Raw genomic sequence first — 12999 nt, 5'->3', positions numbered from 1 at the left:
CTGTAAGAGAGGATCTGGTTCGAGACCATCTTAAGAACCTGAATGTGCACAAGTCCGTGGGACCTGGTGGAATCCGTCTGCGGGTCCTGAAGGAGCTGGCAAATGAAGTTGCTAAGCCACTGGCCATCATATTTGAAAAATCATGGCTGTCAGGTGAAGTTCCCAACAACTGGAAAAAGGGAAATATAACCCCCATTTTCAAGAAGGGGAAAATGGAAGACCCAGGGAATTACAGACCAGGCAGTCTCATCTCTGTGCCTGGCAAAATCTTGGAGCAGATTCTCCTGGAAGGCATGCTAAGGCACATGAAAAACAAGGAGGTGGTTGGTGACAGCCAGCATGGCTTCACTGAGGGGAAATCCTGCCTGACCAATCTGGTGGCCTTCTGTGATGGGGCTACAGAACTGACGGACAAGGGTAAAGCAGTTGATGTCATCTACCTAGACTTGTGCAAAGCATTTGACACTGTCCCACACAACATCCTTGTCTCTAAATTGGAGAGACATCAATTTGATGGATGGACCACTTGGTGGATAAAGAACTGGCTGGATGGCCGCACGCAAAGAGTTGTGGTCAATGGCTCAATGTCCGGCTGGAGACCAGTAACGAGTGGTGTCCCTCAGGGATCGGTGTTGGGACCGGTCTTGTTTAACATCTTCATCGCTGACATGGACAGTGGGATTGAGTGCACCCTCAGCAGGTTTGCTGATGACACCAAGCTGTGTGGTTCAGTTGATACACTGGAGGGAAGGGATGCCATCCAGAGGGACCTTGACACGCTTGTGAGGTGGGCTGATGCCAACCTTATGAAGTTCAACCATGACAAGCGCAAGGTCCTACACCTGGGTCAGAGCAATCCCAGGCACGGCTACAGACTGGGCAAAGAAGAGATTCAGAGAGGCCCTGTGGAGAAGGACTTGGGGGTGCTGGTTGATGAGAAAATGAACATGAGCCGGCAGTGTGCGCTCGCAGCCCAGAAAGCCAACCGTATCCTGGGCTGCATCAAAAGGAGCATGACCAGCAGGACGAAGGAGGTGATCCTGCCCCTCTACTCTGCTCTTGTGAGACCTCACCTGGAGTATTGTGTGCAGTTCTGGTGTCCTCAACATAAAAAGGACATGGAGCTGTTGGAACAAGTCCAGAGGAGGGCCACGAGGATGATCAGTGGACTGGAGCACCTCCTGTATGAAGACAGGCTGAGGAAGTTGGGGCTGTTCAGCCTGGAGAAGAAGAGGCTTCGTGGAAACCTCATAGCAGCCTTCCAGTACCTGAAGGGGGCCTATAGGAATGCTGGGGAGGGACTCTTCATTAGGAACGGTAGTGATAGGACAAGGGATAAACTTAAACAGGGGAAGTTCAGGTTAGATACAAGGAAGAAGTTCTTTACTGTGAGGGTGGTGAGGCACTGGAATCGGTTACTCAGGGGAGCTGTGAGTGCTCCATCCCTGGTGGTGTTCAAGGCCAGGCTGGACGAAGCTTCGCGTTGCATGCTTTAGCGTGAGGTGTCCCTGGCCATGACTGGGGGGTTGGAGCTGGATGATCTTAAGGTTCTTTCCACCCATAACCATTCTATGATTCTATGAACTGAACTTGGATCAAAAACCTAGTAAGGCAGGATGCACAGACCTTTGTGCTCCTTAGAGAACCAGAGTTGATTTATTTACTTGATTTTATTGAAATTCATGGAGAGAAAAAACATTTTGCAGCTGTGATTCTGGTGTGATTTGCTGGAGGATTTGAAATACTGACCAGAACAGGGGATTAGCAGACTTGCCTATTATTGTGACTGACTTGGGCACATCCACATAATCTAATTTGTACTGTGCTGTACTTTTGGGCTGGGCAATGGCCTTTTATTTAGAGGAAATGAAACCAGAGAATTATGATTAAAAATAAATCTGCTTTTAGAATTTATAAAACTTGTCTTTTAAAGCATACTTAGTTCATTGGCTGTGGGCATACTGAAACTATGGCTACCACAAAATGAGCTAGATCACATTTACAGTATTATAGCTGTGCATCTGGGATGACTTTATGTTGTTGACGATTTTAGCTGAATTGTTCTACTGGTAAGTGGTTAACTGAGATGTGGCACGCTTTCACTTTTACCAAGTCAGACATAGTCTTTTCTAGCAGAGGGGAGACACAAGATGAAAAAGAATTTGTATACAAATTAACTTGCCAGATGGGGAGACTAGTTTTCTGCTTTGCTTTAGTTGAGAAGGCCTGGTAGGTTATTTCATGAAAGAGTTGGACTAGGTGGTCTCCAGAGGTCCTTTCCAACCCTAGCAATTCTGTGATTCTGTGACTTACAGCTCTGTTCTTGTGTATTTCATTTATGCATGAGATGTAGCTTGATAATGTTTAATTTTAGATGAATGGATTAGAAACCAATTTAAAATGTATTTTTGTGTAGCTTTCTACTAAAATTCTGTTGCTGACATGCTTAACTGGTTTGTTTTTGGCTTTTCAGTAGTAACAATTTAAAAAGCAGAACAGAATTACTTTTGTCATTAACATCTGTATATGGTAGAACACACATGAGTAGATCTGTTGATTGAGAACTTACGATTTTTAGCTGGTTTGCCATTTACTGGTAGTTTTTTCTTTTTCCTAAAAGAAAAATAAATATGAAATAAAATTGAATCTGCAGCTTTGCTGATAAACTTCCAGAAGAAGGGGAAACTGCCTTGTTTTAGTTGTGTTTTGTGGATTGGTTCCAGCAGATCTGAAGCATATGAAGTTGCTTTATTTTGGGTGGTCACAGGCACAATAAATAGCGTAAGAGAGAAGCAAATCTGTCTTGGAATCCAGGAGAAGTTGCAGAATATGCATTGCTTAAAAATGCTTAACATTTGCAGAGCCTGACATTGTGTTCACTGGCACAATATTGAAAGTTGACCTGAGTGGCTCTGCACCGATTGTAATCTGAATTTGTATTTTATAGCTTGAAACAATTGGATGGCAGCTTAATCTTCAACTGGCAGAATCCATGCAAGCAAAGCTGAAGTCTCCTCAAGCTGTCCTAGAACTGGGAGTGAACAATGAAGACTCAAAGGTAGGAAATGCATGCCTGACAGAGTTGGAGTGAGTTCTGGTGAAGCACTTATGTTCCAGGTTCTGAGGCATCAGTTGGAACTCTTGTTCTTTGTTAGCCTTGCCTGTGTTTTCTTTTTTGTATTTTATAAAATTATAGTAAGCACTTGGAATTGTGAAGTACTGATGCAATAGTATATATATTGGGTAGCCTGACAGCTGCGTTACCAACTCTTTGGACTGTAATATAATGCAGAAATATGAATATGGTTATTTTAGGTCTCTGTAACTCTGTAGTTAATTTATTTTTATCACCTCGCATGTGATTGGTACCTCTTACACCTCTAATGCTTAGTAGCTTGCAACTTTCTACCATGTGTGCAGTTAAGATACTAGTCATCACTTGCAACCTTTCTGTGCTAATGATGTATTTATATGAATGATGACATAGTATGTGAGGCCACAGAAACGCAGTATTTGGAGGTTTTAAGGTACAGTTTTAAGTTCGAGGATTTTAGTGAGTGGTGGTGTTTTGTTGGCAAAGCCCACTAATGAACATACTTTTTTATTCGTAAGATCTATATCTTTTCTTAGCTAGCATGTTTTAAATTAAACTCATGAATTGTTTTTAACCTTATCTTGCTAACAAAAATTGGAGTTTTTACTTCTGTGGTGTCTGTCAGAATGTTTATCTGTGAACAAGTCATTATAAGAGATTTGAAGGGAAAAATCAGAACTCAGTTCTGCTTTGGCACTGCATTTATTGCCAAATAATAAAAAAACAGTAATTTTACTAATGTGAGTGAAATTTCTGATCGATATTAGAATAATAGAATGCACAGCTTATGTCCGTACTTCTCACCAGGACTTGCAGCAGTTGTGTGTTTTTTCAGCAGTTCACTGCAACATGTATTTTTGAAATGCAAATACAAGAACTAGACAGAATTTTATGTCCAAGCTGCATAGGGCAGCACTGCATACAGATTAAATTCTGTGGCAAAATAATTTTTAAAAAAAGGGAAAAATCACACAGAAAGTTTGTCTGTTTCCTTTACAAACAGAATTCAGCAAGTGGATTATTTTGATTTCTTCTTTCTTTCTGTGTGTATAATTAGATGCTAAGATCAGAATTATGTTGCAGTAAGTATAAGCCCAGAATAGACTTGTAACTGGCATGTAGATTGAACAATGTAATATTGGTCCTGCTTGACCAACCTGATCATCTACGATAAGATGACCCGCCTGGTTGATGAGGCTGTGGACATTGTCTAGTGGGACTTAAGTAAAGCATTTGACACTGTCTCCCGCAGCATTCTCCTGGAGAAATTGGCTGCTCATGGCCTGGAGAGGTGTATTCTTTCGTGGGTTGGAAACTGGCTGGCTGGCCAAGCCCAAAGAGTGGTGGTAAATGGCATCATATCTAGTTGGCAACTGGTGGTGTCCCCTGGGACTTGGTATTAGGGCCAGTGTTGTTTAGTATCTTCACTGATGATCTGGATGAGGGGATTGAGCACATCCTCAGTAAATTTGCAGACACCACCAACTTGGGTGGGAGTGCTGATCTGCTGGAGGATAGGAAGTTTTCTGCATAGGGATCTGGACAGGGTGGATTGATGGGTTGTGGCCAGTGGTATGAGGGTCAACAAGGCAAGTGCTGGGTGCTGCCCTTGGGCAACAGCCCCATGGAATGTGGCTGGAAAGCTGCTCCGTGGAAAAGGACCTGGAGGTGATGATTTATGCCTCTGAACATGAACCAGCTTGTGCCCAGGCAGCCAAGAAGGCCAGCAGCATCCTGGCCTGTATCAGCAATAGTGTGGCCAGCAGGGCCAGGGCAGTGATCATCCCCTGTACTCGGTACTGGTGAGGCTCCACCTCGAATCCTGTGTTCAGCTCTGGACCCCTCACTACAAGAGAGACACTGAGGCACTGGAGCTTGTCCAGAGAAGGGCAACGAAGCTGGTGAAGGGTCTGGAGCACAAGTCTGATGAGGAAGGGCTGAGGGAATGGGGTGGGGGGTTCAGTCTGGAGAAGAGAAGGCTCAGGGGGGACCTTATTGCTGTCTACAACTGCCTGAAAGAAGGTTATAGTGAGGTGGGGATCAGTCTCTTCTCCCAAGTAACAAGGGATAGAACGAGAGGTAACAGCCTCAAGCTGTGCCAGGGGAGGTTTATAGATTGGATATCAGGAAACATTTCTTCACAGAGAGGTTGGTCAGGCATTGGAACAGGCTGCTCAGGGAAGTGGTAGTCATCATCCCTGGAAGTGTTAAGAAACCATGTAGATGAGGCCCTTAGTGACATGGTTTAGTGGTGGTCTTGAAAGCCCTGGGGTAAAGGTTGGACTTGATAATTTTAAAGCTCTTTTCCAACCTAGTTGACGCTGTGATTCTGTATGATTCTAAGAAAAATGTACTGGTGCTCTCACACTACAGACACATTTTATCCCCAAATTTGTGTGTACCTTTTTTGCAGAAATTTGGCATGAATTTAGCTTATATATATTTTTTTCTATTTTTTTTTTTTTTTTTTACGTTTTCTGATAATCCATGCGTGTAGCAACTTGAATTTTTTCAGGAAAGGCAGGAAATTCTGTTTCAGAGGAGCTTTTGACGTCTGGCTCATTAGAGGGCAGTATCGCTCTTTGTCACACTGGCTCTTTGCTTTGTTGAGATAATGCTCTGAATCAATTGTGGAGTCGATCGTAGTGGGAAGTGTTAAGTGTTTACATTTCTAATCTGTACATAACAATAGAAGTTTGTCTTGCTCATCTAAAAATCCGAGGCCTATTAATATAAAACCACCCAGTACTTCACAAGGTAAAGAAAAATGGCTATTATTTCCACTTTTGCTAACTAAAAGTAATTGTACTAATACATTAGTGCTTACTACACCTCACTCCACTTAAAGATTATTTAAACAGTTCTCTGTCAGAATTTGACATTTTAAATTAGTATTTAAATTATCTCTCCAGGAGAAGTAATGAGAAAACCTGTGGATATGTGAACGTTATTTGTGCTTCATGGAACGAAGAGAGTCAGAGGATCTGCTATATGCTATATAAATATTTATAGAGTATATTTTGTAAGCTTCAGATGAAATGCAGAATCCTATAGGTATTATAACATCAAAATTAAAAAGTAAAGTGGTCTTTGGTTCTTAAAGGTGATCCAAGCTGCTAGTGACATTTGCATTGCCCAGGAAGTACGCTGCTTGTGACTAGTAGTAATGGTGATCAGATCCCATGATTTTTCGTAAACTGTTTTTTCCTGGGTTTTGCTACAAATTTGCTGTTTGCTTATTATATTCTGAATTATGCTTGATTTGTATCTAACAAACATATTGCATATGCTGTGAGATGTTTCTCACAATGTGGGGGGGGAGGCTATTAAGTATGGAATGAGGTACCTTGAGAGGCTTCGGAGTTGCCAGCCTTGGAGATACTCGGGAGTCAAAGCGACAAGTCCCTGAGCATTCAGACTGAAGCATGGAGGTAGCCCTGCTATGAGCAGGGGCTGGATCAGATGGGCTGCCAAACCCTTGCCTTCCAGCCCAAATTGTCTTTTGATCTAGGCTGCTGCGCCACTTAGTTGCCTTGTATAAGAAGGCACTTGGTGCCTTGTATAAGAAGGAGACAAAAAAGGAGCTTTCAATTAAAAATCCAATTAACAGCAACTTCTTGCAATGATTCATAATTTGAAATGTTTAATTGCATTTCTAAGTCTAAGGGAAGTGGAATTTCTATGAACTAAGCGCACAAAACAAGCTGGTGTGATAAGACACATACATTTGAACGGCAAGATCCTTTTTGCTTCCATTCTGATGTTTCTGGGCTAAGGTAACATTTAGGACTGATTGATGTGTGAAAACATCAGCTGCATATGAGGCTTTTCTTTAATAACATAATTTGGTTTCAGGTTTTTGGGGCCACTGAGTTGCAACGTAGCAGTCTAGGTTTTTTTGACTATTTTTCTGTCTATAGGGTGAATTAACCGGTAGAGGGAGCACAAATTAACAGTCCTGATAATCTGTGCTACTAATTATGATTTTGATTTGCAAACAAAGACTGTTCCCAGAAAGTGCTGTGTGTGTTTTAATATCTGTTTTCTTCATTAATTTATTTAATAATCAGCCACGTAGACACCCCCCGTCGTGTTCTTTCCCCCCTGTTAATAGCAGTAATACCTTAGGCCATCTAGTCCAGATCTTTATAAATGGTGATAGTTTTTTGTAACCAAAGGAACCATATAAAAAAAGATTAAGTCTTAGGCCTTCAGAAATGTCACATCATTGATGCCAAATATCTCTGCAGAGGGACATAAGAGGTAGCAGTGTGTTCTTGAAAAGGCATAGGAGAAACTCTTTACTAGGAAGAACCAGTAAGGTGCATTACTATAAAAGGTATTTATTATTGTGTATTCTTACACATGATCTGTAGCTAACATTTATACTTGAAAATTGTTAAGATAAATAAACTGTTCTTGCCCAGTGTTGTCTCTTGATAGTTATCAATTTTTTTTTTCTGTAACTCCATTCCACATATTTTATTAGATTCAGTTACCTAATTACAGTTTGTCTTATGGAAGGCTTTGCTTTTTTCTGGGTTTTCCTTCTCTCTATTTAATCTATGATTTTATTCTTAACCATTAAAGACTTCTTGGCAGAGCTCTTTTTTTCAGTGTGAATGCTATGTATAGATTCCTTGTAAGAATTCAATACTTTGTTTTGCTCCTTCTTAATACATGTGTTTGAAGAATTTTGTTACAGGATTTTATCTGCAAATTCACGACAAAAGGTAACTGATAAATGTCCTGGTTTGTTAAGCCTGCTAGTGTAATACATTTGACAAAAGACAGATATAATGAAAGTGTTACTATACTAAAAGAATTTTATTTCTTTTTACTTAATTTCCTCTAACTTCTAGATGCTTTAAAAGGGAAATATTACAGTGGAAATATTTTAAACAATTTTTTTTCTATAACTGTTCAGAAGCAAAACAGAGGGCTGACTGTGTTAGAAACTGAGATTGCAATACATGTTTGTCATTATGCAGTGTAACTAGAAGTCTGGAAATCTTAAATGATTATTTTTCACTTGATAAAATAACAGGGTATGGTTTTCTTCCCTTCCCTTCTCCCCACCCTACTTTTTACAGGCTTTCTATACATTTTTAGACTGTGCAGAAATTCAGATCTTAGATGTTTTGCTCTGTTTACTTTAAGTATGCCATTCTGCTTTCTAAGTTTGCCATTGTGAATACTTTCCCCATCTTTAACAGCAAAGCATCGTAGATGAGAAACAAAGCTTTTCTTCTAGGAGGGCTAAATCAGTCAGTCGATTAAGGCTGTAGATTCTGTGAAGCCTATATGGCATGCAGGTAGGACATGAACTTGGATTATATTCAAGCAAATATGGTGCTCATATACGCTCATATATGCTTCCCCTCAGTTTAGCCTTTTGTTTTCCTGTGAGAAGAAAGGTGTGGCATAACAATTGGAGTTGGTGAATGTGAATGATGTATTCCCACTCCAAAGAGGTAGAAGTTGGAGTATCTCTACCATGATGTACCCCCTTCATTTGCCTTCTTAGGTCTCAGCTTTGGGGTGATGCATTTCAGTGCCATTTTTGATTTTCAAAATAAAGGAGTAATTTGTAGGGCCTCAAAAAAACAGGACAGTTAAACGACATGATGCTGAAAGAACTGTGATGAGGTGCAGAGACTAAACAATTGTAAGTTGTTTTTTGCATTCATCAGCTGCCTCTCAACCGTTTACAGCTCTGATGAGGACATCACCATTTTCCTTCTCGGAACACAAACAGGCTAGCTTGCATGTACACCCTTGAGCCAAATTTAGTCTTCTCATCAAGTAGATTTACAAGTCTCTAGCAATTGCAGAAATTAAGTAGGACAGGCCTTGGATGAATGCAAAAATGAGATTGAGGGAAAAGATTTTTTTCGTTCCTATTTAGAGAAAGTAACTGGAAGCCTGAATAGCCTCAGATAGCACAGACCTGGTTCAGGGTCTTTCTGAACTTCTGTATACAAGCAAGGTTGCTGCATTTGGCAAGGTAGATTAGGAAACCAGTTTTGTTCTGACAACTCAGACCTAATAAATACGGCTGCTGATCAGAAAAAAGAAAATTTCCTAAGGGGAAGTTTCAGAATATTGATGAAAGCCCTCATATTTGTTGGAGCTGTAGTAAGAATGACTGTATAATCTTCAGTGTGTGGAACAGTTCAGAAAAATGAGACTGAAATTCATAATTTGTTTCGAGGCTGTCAGATTGCTACAGAAAGCTGTCAGCAATTTCATTGCTTAACCATGAGAGCCAGAAACTCTGGATTTGCAGCGCACAGCAGTTCTTGCATAAGACTGGTTTTGGTCTATTGTATCTATTATCTCTGATTAAATTCATTTAATTAGGGGAAGAAACAAAGATGCAGCCAGAATTTTCAAGATGCTGGACAGACTCTTGTTTTCTTACCAGTGTCGAAATGGATGAGAATGTAACCATGTCCTGTAGGTTGCGCGTAGTTTGACATTTTACTTAGAATCCATTTGCCAGATGGTGTGACTCCAGGAGTGTGCACTCACTTCTGGCAATTCTGCTGCAGGGCGTAGTTAATTGTCTGACTCCATTTGAGATCTTGCACGATTTAGTTAACCCAGCTTACAGTAAGGATCTCTTTACCGGGATCTCTTTACAGCATTCTTAGGTTTCACCTGGCCATATACAGAATTTATGAATACAGTCTACAACCATGAATTTACAAACCCTGTAACTGGTTACAGCCTCTGCACATGCTCTTTTCCCACTGAAACACTCATATGGCTTTGTCTGTGTGTCTTTGTGTCATAGAAATAAAGAAGAAAATTGTTGCAGTTTACAGTTGGTTGCAGCCTTGGGCAACCTCAGCCTACAGTTAGTACTGAAGCTTTTGTTTTGTACAGGAGTAACCTGAATTGTCTCTAATGTGTAACTTTACATCCTCAATGCAAATAAGCAGCAGAAAAGTAGCTGAAATACTTGACTTTTAACTTAAAACTTGGTGACTCATTTCACTGTGAGGCAGAGTTAAACTTGAGGGCATTCGAAAAACACGATATGGTAAGTTTTTCTCATTTAATACAATTGTGTATGACACCTTTTTCCTTACAAAATTTGCTTCCTGTTTGCTTTAAGCTGGTTTTGTAGGGTTCATCCTTAAAGATTTGTGGGATTCATTGCAAATTCTCAGGCATCTGTATGCTTTCAGAAACTATGCAGTGTTTTAGGAAATGAACTGTTGTCTTCATTTGTGTGTAGCAGTGGAAAATACCCCCCCCCTTTTTTTTATATTATTACTTTTGCTGTGCTTTTGCAGCACTTTTTGGCAGTACTGATGCCCCTGCTTTTACTTAGGCAATAAAACCCTTCACAAATGCATTAAAAACTGGCATCTGTTCCATGTCTGTTTCATCCTGACTCTGAGGTAGAAAGATAATGTAGTGTAAGGAATGAGTAAGATTAGGCAGAGGTGAACCCAAAAGTTGAACTTTCTGTAACAGCAAGGCTCAGTCTTGCAAGCATAACTGTGTGTGTCCTTGATTAACCACACTTCTGCATGTGAACTCGATTAAAATGAAGTCGACTGCTGTCTTTGAGAACTGAAGGCAAAGGTAGAGGAAGACAACATGTAGTGGCAAAAAGGGCAGTAAAGCTGGTGAAGGTTCAGGAGCACAAGTCTGATAAGGAATGGCTGAGGGAACTGGGGGTGTTTAGTCTGAAGAAGGGAAAGGTTGTGAGGGCTGTTTTGCTCTTTGCCACTACCTGAAAGGAGGTTTAGTGAGATGGGGGTCAGTCTCTTTTCCCAAGTGACAAGCAATAGGGCAAGAGGGAATGGCCTCAAGTTTCACCAGGGGAGGTTTAGATTGGGTATTAGGAACAATGTCTTCAGCAAAAGGGTTGTCAAGCATTGGAACAGGCTGCCCAGGGAAGTGGTGGAGTCACCATCCCTGGAGGTATTTAAAAGACACGTAGATATGGTGCTTAGTGATATGGCAGTGCTAGGTTAACTTTTGGATTTGATAAAGGTCTTTTGCAACCTAAACTATTCTGATTCTTTGATCTCCAAGTCATCAGCTTTCTAATGTTGATGTTTAATAATAGATAATTCTTCTATGTATAGATGCATAAACCACATTTTTCCTAACCATTAAAAAGTGTAAAATTCAGAGGGTCATAACGCCTTTAGATCTATTGAGTGAGTAACATTTTATGGCGTTTAAGTCAGACAGTTGGTAGCAAGCAGAGAAGAGGTGGAATATGTTCTTTATGGAAGTAGAGATTAACTTTTTCTGTATGAAAGCGTTGGTGTTGGGGAAGCTTTGCAGAACTGCCTATAAACATGTGTCTGTATGTTTTCTGAGTACGCTGGAAATGCTTCTAAGTTTTCCATCTTTAGCTTTGTAGTTCTTCCATCTGTAAAAATGCTAACTCGTTACTGCTCAGCAGTTGCAGCTAGGAGAGACTTGCAAAAAGTTTTATCCATTAATCCTTTATTTTTCCTTTGAGGGATTCTAAACAAGGAAAGTTATGAGAGACGTGGAATTTTAAAACAGGAGTTTCCATGTGTTTTCTCGGTAGACATGCTATAAAGTACTTCGCATCTTTAAGAGCCAACAGTGTTTTATTTTATGGTAGCTGGTTCCCATGCAAGGGATACCTTCAGAGCTTGTTGGAAGAGGTAGGATTGTCTTCTACAGCCATGATTACTGCCTGTTTTCCAGTTACACTGACACTTCAGAAGCAGTTGCCTTGCTCCTTGTTATTGCTGCAGTAGCTTGGGACCGCTCTTGCTTTGCTGTTTATTTCTTGGGTGGGAATGGGACAGGTGCACTCTTCTTAATGCCCTGTCTTCTGTCAGTGTGTCCTGTGTTGGAGGGACTCTCTGAATATAAGGAGATCTTTAGTCAGAGAGGAGCAAAATAAGACATTAATAAATTTTTTAAGATGACCTTGATTATTTATCTGAAGTTGTGTATTTTTTCACCTTCTAAAAAGTTAAATGGGTGGATTAGCTTGGAGGATGCAATATTACACTGCTCTATAAATTATATGAAATATATTCTAGGAGGATGGGAGGTGAACAGGAAGGTATAAGAGGCATGGAGGAGTCACTCAGCCTGTGAATGTCTCATTTATGTTGATTCTCTGTTCAGCTCCTGGAAAGCCTAGGTGCAGGCTGGCATATTTTAACACATCAGGCACTCTGATCTTGCTCTTCATCTGTTATAACTCATTGTTATCTTCATAAAAAAATATTGTAGTCTAGAACTATAGCTAATTTCTGATTTGTAAAATGTGCTGTTTTCAACCCATCTTGCTTAAGTATTGCTGTAGGGCAGGTTTTTATAGGCAAATTTGGTAAGAACATTATATATATATAAACATTTTTAGAATTACCATAATATTTGGGGTATTTGCTTTTTTACTATCACATTGCTTAAATGAATTTTCCTGTGTTACATCTTTATGCACATCAAAAGGGTCATTTTAATTAGTTTTCTGCTTTTCTTCCTGCAGTATCAAATCACTTGCTTGATCATCAGTTGCGGTAGATCTAGTTATTCCAGTTCTTATCTTTGTATTTTCTTCTGCATATTTGGGCTGAATATTAGTTTGATTTCCTTGAAAATATAGTAATTCTTCGTGTCCCGACAAAGTAAGACCAGCTTCAACATTAAATCCAGTTAAGACATGGATTTTTCTAAGGCAGTCCTGACACTAAAGTTGTGTATAATATCCACCTTCTGCAGGCTGGAATTGATATTTAAAATTATGGAACTCCATAGCAAGCCTGAGTATAATTACATGCTTTTAAAATGTGTTTGACTGCCCTTAGATGCTGTAAGATGTCTGTCTTAATAGGCAGAATAACTGAAAATGAATTACATTTAACAAGTATGATTTTTGCCTTTTTGCG

The 12999-nt window shown here is 40.1% G+C and overlaps 1 protein-coding gene across 1 annotated transcript in view; it reads left to right on the top strand.

Moving 5' to 3' along the window:
* The window catches only part of COMMD10 (COMM domain containing 10), a 121738-nt gene that overhangs the window by 24364 nt on the left and 84375 nt on the right, over positions 1-12999 (top strand). Inside the window, exon 5 of the mRNA XM_065663327.1 lies at positions 2948-3058. Coding sequence (XP_065519399.1) covers positions 2948-3058 — 111 coding nt within the window. The remainder of the gene's footprint in view (positions 1-2947; positions 3059-12999) is intronic.

The sequence above is a fragment of the Lathamus discolor genome, chromosome Z (genome assembly GCF_037157495.1).
Source record: "Lathamus discolor isolate bLatDis1 chromosome Z, bLatDis1.hap1, whole genome shotgun sequence".
Taxonomy (NCBI): Eukaryota; Metazoa; Chordata; class Aves; order Psittaciformes; family Psittacidae; genus Lathamus; species Lathamus discolor.
Note: the sequence above shows the minus strand (reverse complement) of the source record. Positions and strands in the feature narration are given on the sequence as shown.